Consider the following 18,459-nt stretch of genomic DNA (forward strand, 5'->3'; position numbering starts at 1 on the left):
CGATACTGGATTTCGGCTCAGTGCGCATGACCCTGGCTTCATAGTGCGCATGACCCAAACTCCGGTTTCATGCACACTGAGCCGAAATTCAGTGTTGGACGCGATGGCAGTGGAGAGGTGAGTGAGATCATCCTCTGACGCTGCACATTCATTAGCATATTAGCACGCCCACAGAGGCGTACTAACATGCTAATGGAGCCGACTGGCAAGGGAAACTGACTCCCAGGTGACTAGTCCGCTCGCTCATTAGCATATGGTAAAAAATCTTTAGAAATACTTTTTCTCAAGATATCTTTATCTATGCTAGTGTATACAGGGACTGACAGGCAGGAATTAGCAATATGCCCCCAGAACTGCTCGTGGTTCTGGGTGCATATTGGACCTGACAGGTTCCTTTAACAGTGTCTTAGTTAATGAAATATCCCATATAATTATTTTGTATTTTAATTTGTAGGCCTACAATGCTATAAAAGCGACTTTTTGAAGCCATAATTTAACTTTAAACTTGCTAATGAAAGATATCAACTACAGTAAAAGTTTGTAATCCCAGTCTTGGTTTATACCCAAAAAGTTCCAGTACATGTAAAATTATGACTTCATCAAGAATCCTGATCTATTCCTCTACATCTGTGGAGAGTACATGGTTGAAACACAAAGAAGAAATATCACAGACTTTGTACATTGAGTATACATGGATTATTTTGGAGCACAGCTTGGAGTTCAGGATAAGTATAGGGATACACATATGGTTTGCAAAACATGTGTGGAGCACCTATGACCAGTTGGCAAATAGCAAAAGAAAAAGTTTGAATGTTGGTGTGCCAATCGTAAGGAGAGAACCGAAAACCCACAGTGACAATTGTTATTTTCGTGTTGTAAAGATTAAAGGCTTTAATCATTACAAGAAAGCTTGGTGGGATTATCCTGCTTTTGAATCGGCGAGATGACCTATTCCACATGGCATTGACATTCTCATACCAGTGTTTACTAGACTACCAGAAAATCCACTATCAGAGTCTGAAGAGAGGCAGTGTCATGGGTGTGTCATGGGTGACAGACAGTCATGTGGTGTCTGGCAATAGAAGGTCACATCGTTTGGCTGTGCAAAATGCTCCCTGACTTTCTATTATTCCTGCTGTTAGTATTCATTGTACTAGGTATCTCCTCTGCTGGGTTTTCATCCTTTTCCCTTCAGGACCCTGCAGAGCTCCTCTTCCCTTCAGCTGTTAATCATCAGTATTTCCGCTTGGGTTTAAATACTTTCATTTTCTCTGGACTTATGATGGTGATATTCAGTTCCTTCACAAGCTCTAAATACAACCAGGCTGATTGCACTCATCTGTAGAATCATTGCTGCTCTTTTCTGAACTTCTTACTGAGGCATCTGGAGATAAGTTGCTCATGCGCTTTCCCCATGTGTGTGCTCCCTGTGTCTTCTTTAATGTTTAGTGGGGTTGGCAAAGAGCTCATCTCCCCATTCCCTATCTAGAGCCCAGCTTTAGAGTCAAGTGTCCGGCTTGGCGCATAGGTGCGGAGTCCAACTAGGGTGGTGAGGGACCCCAGGGGCCAACGGTAGGTTTGGTCAGGAGTCACCATCTCCCCCTTCCCTAGATGCAGGGTTTCCCTTCTCTTTCCTTTCGCCATTCACATGGTACTCGCCCGTACCTGGCGTGACATTATCACCAGCCATACAAAAAAAAAAACCTGACACCCTTTTTGTTTTTTTCTCATGGATTCCGTCACTGTCTTGACTGAGTGTCTGCAGGGTCTGTCCCTGGAGGTAGCTAGCAGACCTTCGGACAGTTGTTCAGCAGCAACAGCAATCACAGACTCCTAATGTTGAGGATTCTGCGGGTAGGCAGGTCCAGCCAGAGCCCAAAATTACACTCCCAGACAGGTTTGCAGGGGGTAGAGGCAAACATTTTGTCTTTAAGGAAGCTTGTAAACTGTACTTTAGGCTTCGGCCTTACTCCTCTGGAGATGATGAACAGTGAGTGGGGATTGTGCTCTCACTGTTGCAAGGGGATCTGCAATCCTGAGCTTTATCTTTGCTACATGGCTCTAGTTGCCTCCGGTCGGTTGATGAATTTGTTGAGGCCTTGCGTTTCATCTATGATGATCCTTACCAAGTTACTTTGGCTGAGTCCAGGCTGTGTCTCCTCCAGCAGGGGACTTGGTCAGCGGAGATATATTTTTCAGAATTTCATAGATGGGCACGTGGAATAACCTGACTCTTAGAAGCTATTTCTGTCAGGGCCTTTCAGAGAGGTTGAAAGATGCCTTGATGATTTATGAAACTCCTGAGTCCTTAGAGGCTGCCATATCCTTGGCTATACATGTGGAAAGACGCCTCTGAGATAGACTGGTTAGACCCACTTTCCGTGGAGACCCTATCCAGGGGCAGTACCCCATTGCTGGGGGAGTGATTTGGGACAGAACCATCACGCATGGGTTTGAAGGAGCCCATGCAGCTAGGGGGAGCCACTACTTTGTGTGTTCCCACTGAAATCCGCCAAAAGAAGGGGATTTGTATTTTTTGTGGTAAAAAGGGTCAGTTTATTGGAGACTGTCCCAGAGTTCCTAAGCAAAAAGGAATATCTGGAATGTGGCTTACCCTTGGTGGTATGGGGATGGACAATCAGGGTGTGGTTTGTCTTCCACATGTAATTATCACTATGTCCTGACAGCAGAGGTGGTGCTAGACAGCAAGACTGAGAAAAATTCTGTGTTTGTGGACAGTGGAGCAAGAGTCAGCATGGTGGATGCTCTATTTGTAAAGACTCATGGGCTTACCTGCAGTTTGTTAACTAAACCCATCTCCATCTATGCCATTGTAATGCTTCTGCCATTTGAGCTTTCTCGCTAATCTGGAGGTTATATTAAATGTATTTTGCTTTCTGTTGGTGCAGCAAGGGTTGATGTCAGTTTTCCCTTGCTGTAAGTTGCTACATTGAAACTCAGCTGCAGCCATTTATGGTCATTCCCCTCCCCCTTAAAAGGCCCATCAGCCATCTCTTCCTTGCGGTTGATAGAATCCCCTGCCATGGAGAGAGGGAGTCATTTGCAGCTTCTGGTGCAAGTGTTGCTGTTTGCTTGCTGTTGGTGTGGAGCTATCCTTTATCTAGTAGTTTCTTCCCTGCTTTGGTTTTCCCCCTTTACCATTAGTTGTGTTATACCTCTATGTTTGGGTGCAGTGTGACTGAGTTTTGGTTTACTCCCCTGTTTGTTTTTAGTGTGTGTTTAAACTCTTACGTCCTGGCCCTCCCCTGGGGTACTAGATTAGGGCTGGCCAAGAGCATCGCCAGGGTGGCGGCCCAGACATCCTCACCATCAGAGGTAATTCTGGGATTAGAGATAGCAAGGGACACCCTAGCCTGAGGGTCAATCAAGGAGCCTGGTTTCCCCCATTACCTCCATTGACTCAGCACCACTTGCTCAAGGATGCCTGACAGATAGTGATATAAACCTGAGGGTAGGACGCCTGTATTGTGAAGTAATTTCCTGCTATATTATGGAAGGCCTTCCCACTTCTATTGTACTGGGTCTACCCTGGTTGGTGAAACATAATCCTGTACTGGATTGGCAATCCAGGAAAATTGTGAAGTGGGGAAACTACTTTTTTGATAGTTGAACACTTCTCTCTCTGCGGTCTCTACGGAGACTTTAACTGCATTTTGTCTGGGTTTGACAATGCTTTTTCAGAGAGGGGGTGTCAGGATTTGCCTTCCCATCATGTATAGTACTGGCCCATTTGTCAGCTTCCTGAAGCAAAACTTCCCAAGTACAGATTGTATAATCTTTCTGGCCCAGAGTGACAGGCCATGAAAGATTACATTGCTGAGAGTCTTGAGAAGGGACATATCAGACCCTCTTCCTTGCCCGTGGTGGCAGGATTCTTCTTTGTTAAGAAGAAAGATGGGGGTCTCTGCCCTTGTTTGAATTTTTGGGAATGTAATCAGATTACTGTCCAAGACCCTTATTTTCTCCCTCTTATTATGGATCTATTCAATCAGATTGTGGGAATTAAATGGTTCTCCAAGTTGGACTTAAGGGAGGCTTACATTCTGGTTAGAATCAGAGAAGGGGATGAATGGAAAACAGCTTTCAATACACCTGAGGATTACTTTGAAAGCCTTGTCATGCTTTTGGTCTCACTAATGCTCCCGCCATTTTCGAGTATTTTGTGAATTATATTTTTCATCATTTTATGGTGGTTTATTTGTATGATATCTTGATCTACTCAACTGATATGCAAACATATTAGGTACATATTAAACAGGTATTACAGATCTTGAGAGATCTTGAGAGATAACAAACTGTACGCCAAACTGGAGAAGTGTGTTTTTACTGTCCAAGAGGTGCAATTTTTGTGATACCTATTGTCTGCTTTGGGTTTTTGCATAGATGCAGAGAAGGTCTGTTCCGTACTTGACTGGGATCATCCAGAAAATCTGAAAGCATTTCAGCGCTTTCTTGGGTTTACCAATTTTTACCCGAAATTTATGCAGAACTACTCATTAATTGTAAAGCCTCTCACTGACATGAGAAAGAAAGGGTCAGATTTCTCTAAATGGTTGAACTCTGCTCAGCAGGCTTTTTACTCTTTAAAAAGATGCATTTACACTGCACTTACAGTATACTCAGTCAGCCTGATGTTTCACAGCCTTTAATCATTGAGTTCAATGCATTTGAGGTGGGGGTTGGGGCTGTGTTGTCACAAGGTCTATCCCCTGGTAAATGGTGTCCAATCTGTGTGTAAGAGCCTGGAACTTGCCGACCATTATTGTTTTGGGTTTCTTAAGATCTTTTGAGTGCTATTCTTTTGTGTGGTGTCTGCTTTCCTTGGTGAAGGGTCTATCTGACCGACTGCATTTTATTTCCAATTTATTTTACTTTTTTACATGTACAGCTGTCTGGACTATATACATTTACTTTTTTAACTGTAACTAGAGCTTATTTTTGGAGTAAGGCTTATATTTCAAGCATTCTCATAAAATCCTGAAAAATCATGCTAAAGCTTATCTTCAGGGTAGGTATTACAGTTAGGTCCAGAAATATTTGGACAGTGACACAATTTTCGCGAGTTGGGCTCTGCATGCCACCACATTGGATTTGAAATGAATTCTCTACAACAGAATTCAAGTGCAGATTGTAACGTTTCATTTGAAGGTTTGAACAAAAATATCTGATAGAATTGTACACATTTCTTTACAAACACTCCACATTTTAGGAGGTCAAAAGTAATTGGACAAATAAACCAAACCCAAAAAAAAATTTTTTATTTTCAATATTTTGTTGCGAATCCTTTAGAGGCAATCACTGCCTTAAGTCTGGAACCCATGGACATCACCAAACGCTGGGTTTCCTCCTTCTTAATGCTTTGCCAGGCCTTTACAGCCGCAGCCTTCAGGTCTTGCTTGTTTGTGGGTCTTTACGTCTTAAGTCTGGATTTGAGCAAGTGAAATGCATGCTCAATTGGGTTAAGATCTGGTGATTGACTTGGCCATTGCAGAATGTTCCACTTTTTTGCACTCATGAACTCCTGGGTAGCTTTGGCTGTATGCTTGGGGTCATTGTCCATCTGTACTAAGAAGCGCCGTCCGATCAACTTTGCGGCATTTGGCTGAATCTGGGCTGAAAGTATATCCCGGTACACTTCAGAATTCATCCGGCTACTCTTGTCTGCTGTTATGTCTTCAATAAACACAAGTGACCCAGTGCCATTGAAAGCCATGCATGCCCATGCCATCACGTTGCCTCCACCATGTTTTACAGAGGATGTGGTGTGCCTTGGATCATGTGCCGATCCCTTTCTTCTCTAAACTTTTTTCTTCCCATCATTCTGGTACAGGTTGATCTTTGTCTCATCTGTCCATAGAATACTTTTCCAGAACTGAGCTGGCTTTATGAGGTGTTTTTCAGCAAATTTAACTCTGGCCTGTCTATTTTTGGAATTGATAAATGGTTTGCATCTAGATGTGAACCCTTTGTATTTACTTTCATGGAATCTTCTCTTTACTGTTGACTTAGAGACAGATACACCTACTTCACTGAGAGTGTTCTGGACTTCAGTTGATGTTGTGAACGGGTTCTTCTTCACATAAGAAAGTATGCGGCGATCATCCACCACTGTTGTCATCCGTGGACGCCCAGGCCTTTTTGAGTTCCCAAGCTCACCAGTCAATTCCTTTTTTCTCAGAATGTACCCGACTGTTGATTTTGCTACTCCAAGCATGTCTGCTATCTCTCTGATGGATTTTTTCTTTTTTTTCAGCCTCAGGATGTTCTACTTCACCTCAATTGAGAGTTCCTTAGACCGCATGTTGTCTGGTCACAGCAACAGCTTCCAAATGCAAAACCACACACCTGTAATCAACCCCAGACCTTTTAACTACTTAATTGATTACAGGTTAACGAGGAAGACGCCTTCAGAGTTAATTGCAGCCCTTAGAGTCCCTTGTCCAATTACTTTTGGTCCCTTGAAAAAGAGGAGGCTATGCATTACAGAGCTATGATTCCTAAACCCTTTCTCCGATTTGGATGTGAAAACTCTCATATTGCAGCTGGGAGTGTGCACTTTCAGCCCATATTATATATATAATTGTATTTCTGAACATGTTTTTGTAAACAGCTAAAATAACAAAACTTGTGTCACTGTCCAAATATTTCTGGACCTAACTGTATGTTTGGGGAAACGGGGTATTACCAAAGTCAACAAACAAAAGTAAGGGTAATTCCTCATACATTGTCTCAAATATATGTGTAAAAATTGAATTCAGTAACTGGACAATAAACAATGTCATTTTTGTCACTCGTGACCAATAGTTTAATACATGAGATTTTACAATGGCAAAGACAGGGACCAAAATCCACATGAAATAAATAACATTGTAGAACTTTTTCCTATATATACATTAGAAACGGTGTGCATATTGTCTCCTGACTGCAGCATAGAGTGTTATTGACTCCACAATCTTAGTGCTGAAGCCGTAAACACCTTGGCCATCGACATTCATTGTACTGTATTAAGTTGTAGCACAAGATGATGTATACTTCACATCTGTGGATAAAAATAATATTAATCTACTAGTATTCCCTGCAAAAGGTAGTTATTTAAAGCCTCTGATTTCTCATAAATGATTTTAATTACTGGCATAAATATTAAGTCGTCTGTACATTCATTGTTTAATTTGCAGAAAGCAGCATAAAATAATTACTTCTTTGCGCTTGCTTGCAAAGTCAACATTGGTCCAAAAAATCGTCAAGTTTTTACAGTGTCTTAAACCATTAAATGTTCTGGTACATACATAGTTGAGTTCACTGAAAAATATATTAGCATAAGTTTTCCATTTGCTTTTGTTTCCTTTATTCCATTTATAAGAGATCCTTGGGAGACACTGATAACATACGGTATTCATCCACAATAGGCACATCGAAATGGACGCATTAACAGTATCAGGACCGAGGTACCAGCAGGAATTCACTTTCCAAGCAGCTTTCAGTTTTTGAGCGAGAAACCACATCGTCACCTGAGTCAGTTTCTTTCTATTATTTTATTTTTTATTTTATAAGCCCTAGAGATAGCTGTTCCAGAGTTGAAGAGGGTAGATTTCTTGGCTTGAAATGGAGTTAGCAACTGTGCCTTGAAGACCCCAATATCATGATCCAATGATTTTAGAAGGAATAGAGCATTGTTTTGTCTGCAGAAGACCACTATTCAAATAAGTCCTCACAACGCTGTTTGGATTTCAGCCTGGAACATACTGCCAAACATAGCCTGAAAGAGAGATAAAATCAATGAAGTCAAAAGTACTAAGCAATAAAAATTAGGATTCTGATGAGTATTGGTTTTTATTCAAGAGATTCAGTTAGTCCATGGAAGATCCATGATGAGAAAATATATATAAAGTATCTCTTCTCCAGAAGGAAAAAAAGTTTCTCTTGAGTGTTATCTATAAGTAGTTAGCCTGTAAGATTGACTCATCAAAGAGCATTGAAACATGGCGAAGGGTCTGTGTTCACACAGACTGACTGGTGGCACTTACTAATCGACAGCCGTTTGTTAGCCAAACTGTACCGAAATGGCGGCAAAACCGTTTTTGTGCATTTTTTTGCCAAGAGATGTAGATTTGGTGCGTAAATTTATACACCATATTCCTACACCCTATCTGCATCTCCTGGCAAAAAAATCCTGGTCCCCATTACTAATCTAGGTCTTAGTGGCAGCTGTGAGCTGTCATTAAACCCCTATTATCTTGATTGCCATCCCACTAGGGCAATTGGGATGAGCTGGGTAAAGTCTAATGGATGCGACAATTCTGGGCAGCTGGTGGCTGCTATTTTCAAGCTGGGGAGGCCCAATAACCATGGGCCTCCCCAGCCTGAGAATACCAGCCCCCAGCTGTCGGCTTTATCATGGCTGGGTATCAAAATTGGGGGGGACCGCACGCCGTTTTTTTAAAATTATTTAAATAATTTTAAATAAAGCTGTATGGGGTCCCTATTATTCTGATACACAGCCAAGATAAGCACATGTGTTGTGAATTTCGTCTGTGTGGGTGATGTTTTGGAGCTCCCTCTGGTGGCCAGGAATGGTAGTGAAGCTGAGTCTGTGACTCAGACAGGTGTCGGCGTTAATTTGGAATTAAGGAAGTCCTATTGCAGACAAGCCTGGTATATATAGGAGAGCACTTTTTGCCTTGCTGGCTCCGGTGATAGTTGAATTTTCCTCAGTCTCTGAACCTGGCTTGCAGTTCTGTCTTCCCTGTCTTCCTGTGCTAGACCTCTGCAGATAAGTTTGCAAGCTTTTACTTTGCTTCCTAATTTACACCTAAGGGTGTTTGCTTTTCTTTTTGTTTTGTTTGGAATCAGTTTTCTTGCAGGTGAAGATTTGCTTTTCTAGTCTGGTGAGCATGGGGGTTCTGCCTTTGCTAGCTTTTCTGCACGAAAAGGGAGATTCTCCCTGTCAAACTTGATTATTTGCACTTTTGTATTTTTTGTGCTTTTTTTGGTATTTTGTTTCTCCCATTATTACAAGAGTACCTGATATAGTGGGGGTGAGGTCGTGTGACCTCCAGGGCCATTTTTACTATCAGGAGATTGGTATTTTTCTGCAGGTTTTTTTGTACTGACCGCAATCAGTTTCCTTTTCTTTCCTTTGTATCTAGGTAGTCGGGCCTCGTCTTTGCTAAATCTATTTTTCCTATCTGTGTATCATGTTTTCCTACATCACCATAATCTCTATATGTCGGGGGCTGCTATTCCTTTCGGGATGTCTCTGAGACAAGGTAGATTTCTTCATTTCTATCTGTGAGGTGTAGCTAGTTTCTCTGTCTGTGACGTGGAGTCTAGATGTTTAGGAACGCTCCATGGCTACTTCTAGTGTGATCTGATAGTTAGGGGATTGCAGTCATCTCAGGTTCCAACTACTCTTGTATTTCTTGGTATTTTTCTACTAATGGGATTTTTTTGTAATTTTCCATGGTTACCGGATCATAACACACATGGCTGGGGGTTTCAACCTGTAGCCATATTTTTTCATCTGTGCTGGGTATCATAATATGAGGGACCCTATGCCAATTTTTCATTTATTTATTTATTTATTTTTACACCATGATAAAAACGCAGATAACTTGTGTGAATTCCAAGCAGTTACTGACTGCAACCAATCACAGACGCCGGGACTGCAGGTGGGTGAGGAAAGCAGTGCATATGCATGAGGTTAATGAGTGGTCCTGGAAGTAGCGTTACAGACGTGCAGAAACTGGTAAGTATAACGCGCCTGCTTTAGGCTATGTGCGCACTAGAAAAGTGATTTTTCTCAAGAAAATTTCTTGAGAAACTTCTGGGAGTTGAAGATTATCGCACCTGCGGTAAAAAAACGCACCAAAACCGCGGGAAAAACGCATGTGTTTTTGCCGCGATTTTGCCGCGGTTTTTCCGCAGGTTGGGCTCTGCGGGTTTTTTATGCTGAACTGCAATAAATAATTAGATAATAGATAGATAATCGATAGATAGACAGATAATGGATAGAGGGAAAGATGGATAGATGAATAGATAGATAGATAGATAGATGAGAAAGACCTATATAATGTCCCACCCCTCTGCATATTCTAAGCTGGCACCCTTTAGTGACTTTCATGTGGCACTAAAAGGGTGCCTAGCCTTGTGTTTAGCCAAAAAATAAATAAATAATTAAAAAAAAATGACGTGAGGTCCCCTCATCTTTTGTAGCCAGCTAGGGTAAAGCAGACGGCTGCAGACCACAGCTGGCAGCTTCACCTTGCCTGGTAATACAAAACAGAGGGCACCCCACACTGTCATTTTACATTAAATAAATAATTTAAAACAAAAAACGTGGGGTCCCCCCAAATTGGATCACCGGCCAAGGTAAAGCAGACAGCTGGGGTCTGATATTCTCAGACTAGGGAGGTCCACTGTTATTGGACACTCCCCAGCCTAAAAATAGCAGGTTGCAGCCGTCCCAGACGTGCCAAACCTGGCGCTTCGCCTCAACTCATGCCGTTGCCCTGGTGCGGTGGCAAACGGGGTAATATATGGGGTTGATGCCAGATGTGTAATGTCACCTGGCATCAGGCCCTGGGGTTAGTGATGTCAAGCGTCTATCAGATACCCGACATCACAACCCAGTCAGTAAGAAATAAAAAATAGACAACAAAAAAAGTTTTATTTGAAAAAACACTCACCACATTCCCTCTTTCACCAATTTATTGACAAGAACAATCAAATCCGGGTCCGGCGTAGTCCAATAAGGGGGTCACATGCCGATCTATACCATAGTCACTGTCCCAGTCAATGAAGAACAGAATGTTCCCCATTGGCTGGGAGAGTAATGCAGTGACTTGAGCTAACATCAATAGGTCAGCCCAGGTCACTGCAGGGCATGACAAGTGCTGCTGTCAGGAGGTTAGATGAGATCATTACCTGCTGTGATGATCTCCTGCAGTCCTGCCATCAGCAGGATGTCACTGCCTTCTATGCCCGCCTCGTTCTCAGCAGTATCACAAGAGCCCGTGACGTCACTGCTAGTGATAGTTTCGGGCCGCGGGCATAGACGGCAGTGACAGCGGTGACGTCAGGAGGCAGGAGATCGTCACTGCAGGTAATGATCTCATCTCACCTCCTGACAGCAGCGCTCGGCATCCCCGCGGCTGCACGCACTGCAGGGTGACAAGCTGCTGATACTGCGGGCAGACACTGACACTGCAGTGCAGGCAGCCGTGGGGCTGCAATAGGACACAGACTGCACGGGCACCTGGAGGTCACACGGAAGTGCTTCTGTGCGGCATCCAGGGAGTGTGACGTGTGTGTGTTTACTCTGCTCCGCTTCCTCTTCTGTCATAATGACATCACTTCCTGCAAAACCGCAGGTAGCGATGAACATTACCGCAGGTAAATCGCGGCTATACCGAGGGTAAACCGCACATCATTTGCTACCTGCGGTATACCCCAGGTATTACGCAATTACATTACAGTGAATGGAGTGAAATACCGGGGGTATTCCGCAGGTACCTGCGGAAAAGAAGTGACATGCACATTTTCTCAAGAAATTTTCTTAAGAAAATCTTCAGAAAGAATTTTCTTGAGAAAAAAACGCAGTGTGCGCACAGCTATTTTTTTTCCCCATAGGTTTGCTTGGAAATGTCTGCAGGAAGATTACAAACATTTCTCAAGAAATTTCTGCAGCAAAACTGCGGGTAAAAACGCCTAGTGCGCACATGGCCTTATTCTTATTTTCTTTCTTTTTCCCTCTTTTTTTTTTTTAATTACCCAGATGGCCAGATCCGAGGAGTTACCCTGGAGTTTCCTGAGAACTCCTGGCTCGGGATCAGTGGACGGGTACTAGGTAGCCAGTGCGGATTTTTACAGTCTAGGTTTGCCCATCACTACTCAGGAGGCATGGGTATGTATGTAGTGCAATTAGTTTAAAAATGTTGATGAAGCCCTATACTAAAAGAGCTTTACAGAAAAATAATGCATGAATTTAAGTAAAGAAATAAATTTAAAAATTGGTCAAGAAGGTCTGTAAAGAATCAGTACCTTCAAAGATATGGAATCATTGTGGTCATTTAAATGGAATCTGACAGCTCAAAATGAGTGTTCAAAACAAGCACGGGCGCTCTGTCAACTCTTCATGATCTCAAACAGTTCGGTGTAACTTCCCACCTACTTGCTTGTTATCTATGTATTTTCGCCCTCCTCTGGCCCCTGTAAAGATTGGCGCAAATAGATCAAAAGCAAAAAGGTGGGAAGGTGGACCAAGGGCGTGTGGTTGGTTTGAACAGTCATTTTGTGCTGACAAGCTCTCTTTAAGGTTTCTGTCTAGCTGATAAACTTTATGTATATACGCATGAAGTCAGTTTTAACTACTTACCTTTTAAATAGCTCACAGCAGTTTAACTTTGTGATTTGACATAATTGTATTTTTTTTCATTACGTCAATCACATTGTTGATTAAAATCCTTTATTACAAGTCATAGCCATATAAGTTATACAGTAACGAAACACAAGGATTTTGAAAACTGATATTAGTATCCAGATTAATTTAAACAGTGTCCGCTATTGAGTTTATTTTCACTCACCTCTTCAAGATTTGGATAATCCTCGCTGATTTCATCTTGAGTGTCCTGCACACAAATCTCTGTGTCACCAGAACCCTGAAATAGATGCTGGTGTCATTATTGATGTATTGTAACATGTTGGTAGAGCCATTTAATTGAGAAGAAATATGATACCAGTAAAATATTAATATAAGTAGCTTACTAAGAAAGCATAAGTTAGGAAAAAGAAATTTCTATATTTCCTGAGCAAAGTTAGGTTCAGTAAAAGGACGTAGAATGAACAGATTCTGACTGAATGAATATTACTTGGAATAACTAATAAGATAGAGATCCTGACATGATATAAACTTTTTTTTAACAGTTTGAGAACCTAAAATATGAAAAATTTTGAGAAAAGTGGATGTATTAAAATTATTATTATTATTATTATTATTATTATTATTATTATTATTATTTATGTTTATGCCAGAAAAGTAGGTCAAATAACTTTGAATACTTGCAACATATTTGCACAATGTGAAGTTGCATAAAAATGTGGAACTTTTGACATTTTCATACCAGTTTCAAGAGGCTCTGCCGAAATGGGTCAGAATGGCATGTGTCTATGCCATTCATGGAAAGTGACAATATTTCTTACCCCAGAAATGTTACTCTGGTCTCTGACATGAGTAACATTTCTGGTGAAGTATACCGAGGCGCACACCACTGATAAGATACATCCAAATCATAAGGTGGCATGTTCCTCTAAATGAATTTGGTGCACCTCATTCCTGCAAGTGTGGTGCCCCTGAGGTCACCACAGAGGTACTGTATCTCAGTCAGAGATGTGGTGCCCCATCCTGGGTAAGGAAGAGGTCATCCACCGGTATGCATACAAAACACTGACACTCACTCAGCAACACCTCATTAGACCATGGTAAGGGCCCAGTGACAGCCCAAGGCCGGGCTGGAGGGTGGCGTCTATTTATTGGGAGCAGCCTTTAGAAAGTTAGACAGTCGAAAGGAGCAGTGGAGGAGTGAAGACCTGTGGTCTGGAGCTGGTGCAGCTCGGCCCAGGCACAAGTGAGAAGGGGCCCTAGAGCCCACGGGACGTGTGCCATATTTCCGTGGGCTCATTCCACATACCGACATATTGGAGTGGAGGGACTTGGCCACATACGAGGATCCGGTCCTTAGACTAGAGGAGAAGAACCAACCTGCTCATCTAGTAAAACTAAGGCTAAGGACACGTCTAGTACCAAAGCCAATTCCGCACACAAATCCACTGGCAGGTGACCACATAGGGCCAAGGGATAGAGCTTCAAGCCACCCGACAGGGTCCGCGGACACCAGCTCAGGGCACTGTGTGAGTAGGCGCGAGACAGGAGGGCAAGAAGTCAATGCAGGAAGACGACCAGGGAAGGAACATTAGAAGGGTGCAACGGTCTTAACCTCCGAACTACCCGGGATCGACTGGAGCTCATCACAGTGGAACCCAGAACTCCAAAGGCGGTCTACCTTGGAATCTGCTACAGTGAGTAAAAACCTTGAGACTGCATCCCTGTGTCGCTTCGTTATTCGCCTGCGCCTCCGGCCTGGCACCCCCACCATCACCGACTACTACTCCCAACCACCGTGGGGCCCATCTCTACCTGTGGAGAGCTATACTAACCAAGCTGCATCACCATTTGCCCCAGAGGTCCCATCCCGCAGCGTCAGCTATCTCTGGCCGAGTACCATAGGTGGCGTCACAAACTATTATCTCCCTTTTAACTGACACCGCCGGGGTCATGGAACCGGGCTTTGCAACTGCAGAGTCCCAGAAACAGAACCGTGGCTGACACGGCCCCGGTGTGGGTGTGTCACAAGCCCCTCATTAAGACTAGTTAGTCGTTTTGAATTGGGGCCACAAAGCTTTCATTGATTTAGTCCCTTTTCTGCTTTTTATGATCCATTCCTGGTTTAGCTTTTATAGGGGTTGTCCACTTTTACTTAGTTGAAAATTGGGTCACAATGATCTAACATTAAAAATCTACCAACCTACAGCCTCTTCTCCATACAGCTGCCATTATTCCCTTGGATTTCCTCTTGTAGTAGGGGTATAAGGTGACCATTGCAACCAGACGAAACTGCTGACCATCTCTTAAACCTTTGACCAATCATGTCTGCTTTAGCCAATCAGTGGCTACTGATCTTCTGCAGTGGTCACCTAACACTTCCCACCACAAGCATAAGTCAAGAGACTGGTAAGGGAGACTGGCAGCAGTATAATTTAGTAGCGGGAGATTAGTAGGTGCACATGTCTTTTTTTTTAATTTTTGAACTATCATAACCCCATTATTAAAGATAATGGTTAACTTTTTATTTAATAAGTTCGCTCAAGACTGGATCCTTAAAACAGGGAAAATATAATAGTGTATAGTTTATAATAATTTCTTCTAAATTTTGGCTCCAAAATACTGATTTGAAGCACTGACTAAATTTGCAGTTAATGGATGATGCCTAATCCCTGCTATGGGTTAGTTTGCTGGTGGAACGAAAGGCTAGAGACAAGAAACAGCAGAAGAAAAGTAGAAATAACACCACATTATATGATGCATTAGGAGGATACAGCATCTACATAGGGCCCATTAGATGTTTTCTAGTCTATCTCTATGGGGTTGTCCAAGAAGTAGACAACCCCACAAAAAATCCTTAAATTTCCATTGTCCAGTGAGAAAACAGTTATATCTGCTAACTGCACCATACAAACTCTTAAGCGGGCTTTACACACTGCGCTCTTGCTAGTGAGATCGCAAGCGATCGTACCCGCCCCGTCGGTTGGGCAAATCGCTGCCCATGCCGCACAACCTCGCTTACCCCCGTCACACGTACTTATCTGCCCTGCGACATCGCTCTGGCCGGCGATCCGCCTCCTTTCTAAGGGGGCGGTTCGTACGGCGTCATAGCGACGTCACACAGCAGGCGTCCAATAGAAGCGGAGGGGCGGAGATGAGCAGGACGTAACATCCCGCCCACCTCCTTCCTTCCTCATTGCCGGTGGAGGCAGGTAAGGAGATGTTCGTCGCTCCTGCGGTATCACACATAACGATGTGTGGTGCCGCAGGAGCGACGAACAACATCGCTAATAAGCAGAAAACGATTTTTTGTTTCAGGACGACCTCTCCGTGGCAAACGATTTTGACCGCTTTTGTGATCATTTAAGGTCGCTCATAAGTGTCACACACTGCAATATCATTAATGAAGCCGGATGTGCGTCACAAACACCGTGACCCCGACGATAATTCATTAACGATATCGTAGCGTCTAAAGCCCCCTTTAGTAATAACTAGATATAGAAGCAGTTTCTATTACTAAGGGTTTCTTTGATTTGAAAGGTGGTAAAAAATTTTATTTTTCTTGTGTCATTGGCTGCATTTTAACATATACAGTATATGAACCATAGGATACCTTCCCAGATGACGTTATTTGTCTTGTTCCTGTATTATTTGCCAGGGCATAAAGAACAGCATCATGTACAGTAAGGAAGAGGTGATCATGACTCAGTCCACCCTCACCAAAGACTCCACCAAGTTCAATGTCATCATATACTTGAGCTGAAAGAAAAAAGTATCAGACAAAAAATATAAAATATCATAACTTCATTTGGGAATCAGTCCACAGTCCTCGCATGTACTCCATAATTTATTGTTTGGTTTTGCCATTTCTATAGCACTATACAGCAGAGCATGGAGTCCCTCTGTACAGTCATGTAACTTCTCCACCAGGCACAATATTCTCCCCTAGGAGCAATAAGGAAAATGTGTTCATAACGTGGCATGCAATGCTGCAGTATTGCTGCTCAGTCCCATTCACCTAAAGGCCGCTTTACACGCTGCGATATCGTGACCGATATCGCTAGCGTAGGTACCCGCCCCCATTGGTTGTGCGACATGGGCAAATCGCTGCCCATGGCGACAACATCACACGGACCCGTCACACTACTTACCTGCCCTGCGACGTCGTTGTGACCAGCGAACCGCCTCCTTTCTAAGGGGGCAGTTCGTTCAGCGTCACAGCGACGACACAGCAGCGTCACTGAACCGCCGCCCAATAGAAGCGGAGGGGCGGAGATGAGCGGGTCAAACATCCCGCCCACCTCCTTCCTTCCGCATTGCGGGCGGGAGGCAGGTAAGGAGAGGTTTCTCGTTCCTGCGGTGTCACACGGAGTGATGTGTACTGCCGCAGGAACGACGAACTACATAGTTACTGCAGCAGCAACGATATTCGAGAATGGACCCCCATGTCACCGAAGAGCGATTTTGCACGTTTTTGCGACAATGCAAAATCGCTCATAGGTGTTACACGCAACGGCATCGCTAAAGCGACCGGATGTGCGTCACAAATTCCGTGTTCCCAACGAGATCGCTTGAGCGATGTCGCAGCGTGTAAAGCGGCCTTTAGTCCTCATTCAGACATCCATGAATCACATATATGTTCTGTCAGTTTTCACAAATAGAACACATACCCATTATTAAAGTAATAGAGACATGTCCAGTGTCTATGTCTCTGAGAAGAATCACAAACAGCACATGACCTGTAACTGACAATATGCCCTGTCCATAATGAACATTGTGATGTAAAGGAGAAACTGCAATTTATTTATTTTTTCACAAGTGCCAATTTTCTATAGTCTTTATCAAGGGTGTGGTGTCTTCAGGCTGCTCTGTATTAATAAACTTTGAGTCATGACCCTATGGAAAGACCATTAAAATGAGCACTTACAGTGCCTTGCAAAAGTATTCGACCCCCTTGAATTTGTTAACCTTTTCCCACATTTGAGGCTTCAAACATAAAGATAAAAAATTTTAATTTTATGGTGAAGAATCAACAACAAGTGGGACACAATTGTGAAGGTGAATGAAATTTATTGCTTATTTTAATTTTTTGTAAAAAATAAAAAACTGAAAATTGGTGCATGCAATATTATTCGGCCCCTTTACTTTCAGTGCAGCAAACTCACTCCAGAAGTTCATTGAATTCATTCATCTCTGAATAATCCAATGTTGTCCTAAATGACTGATGATAATAAATATAAGCCACCTGTGTGTAATTAAGTCTCCATATAAATGCATCTGCTCTGTGATAGTTTCAGTGTTCTGTTTAAAGCACAGAGAGCATCATGAAGACCAAGGAACACAACAGGCAGGTCCATGATACTGTTGTGGAGAAGTTTAAAACCAGATTTGGTTACAAAAAGATTTCCAAAACTTTAAACATCCAAAGGAGCACTGTACAAGCAATCATATTGAAATGTAAGGAGTATCATACCACTGCAAATCTACCAAGACCCGGCCGTCCATCCAAACTTTCATCTCAAACAAAGAGAAGACTGATCAGAGTTGCAGCCAAGAGGCCCATGATCACTCAAGGTGAACTGCAGATATCTACAGCTGAGGTGGGAGAGTCTGTCCATAGGACAACAATCAGTCGTACACTGCACAAATCTGGCCTTTATGAAAGGGTGGCAAGGAGAAAGACATTTCTCAAAGACATCCATAAAAAGTGTTGTTTAAAGTTTGCCACAAACCACCTGGGAGACACAACAAACGTGTGGAAGAAGGTGCTCTGGTCAGATGAAACCAAATTCGAACTTTTTGGGCACAATGCCAAATGATATGTTTGGTGTAAAAGCAACACAGCTCATCACCCTGAACACACCATCCCCACTGTCAAACATGGTGGTGGCAGCATCATGGTTTGGGCCTGCTTTGATTCAGCAGGGACAGGGAAGATGGTTAAAATTGATGGGAAGGTGGATGGAGCCAAATACAGGACCATGCTTACAGAAAACCTGTTGGAGTCTGCAAAAGACCTGAGACTGGGATGGAGATTTGTCTTCCAACAAGACAATGATCCA

The 18,459-nt window shown here is 43.0% G+C and overlaps 1 protein-coding gene across 1 annotated transcript in view; it reads right to left on the reverse strand.

Moving 5' to 3' along the window:
- Window positions 1-6,802: 6,802 nt before the first annotated feature.
- SLC26A9 (solute carrier family 26 member 9) overlaps window positions 6,803-18,459 on the reverse strand; it is a 158,844-nt gene continuing 147,187 nt past the window's right edge. Inside the window, exons 19-21 of the mRNA XM_075333686.1 lie at window positions 16,011-16,156; window positions 12,603-12,677; window positions 6,803-7,777 (exon numbers count right to left, since the gene is read on the reverse strand). Coding sequence (XP_075189801.1) covers window positions 7,730-7,777; window positions 12,603-12,677; window positions 16,011-16,156 — 269 coding nt within the window. The 3' untranslated portion in view covers window positions 6,803-7,729. The remainder of the gene's footprint in view (window positions 7,778-12,602; window positions 12,678-16,010; window positions 16,157-18,459) is intronic.

This window comes from Anomaloglossus baeobatrachus, chromosome 2 (genome assembly GCF_048569485.1).
Source record: "Anomaloglossus baeobatrachus isolate aAnoBae1 chromosome 2, aAnoBae1.hap1, whole genome shotgun sequence".
NCBI classification, from domain to species: Eukaryota; Metazoa; Chordata; class Amphibia; order Anura; family Aromobatidae; genus Anomaloglossus; species Anomaloglossus baeobatrachus.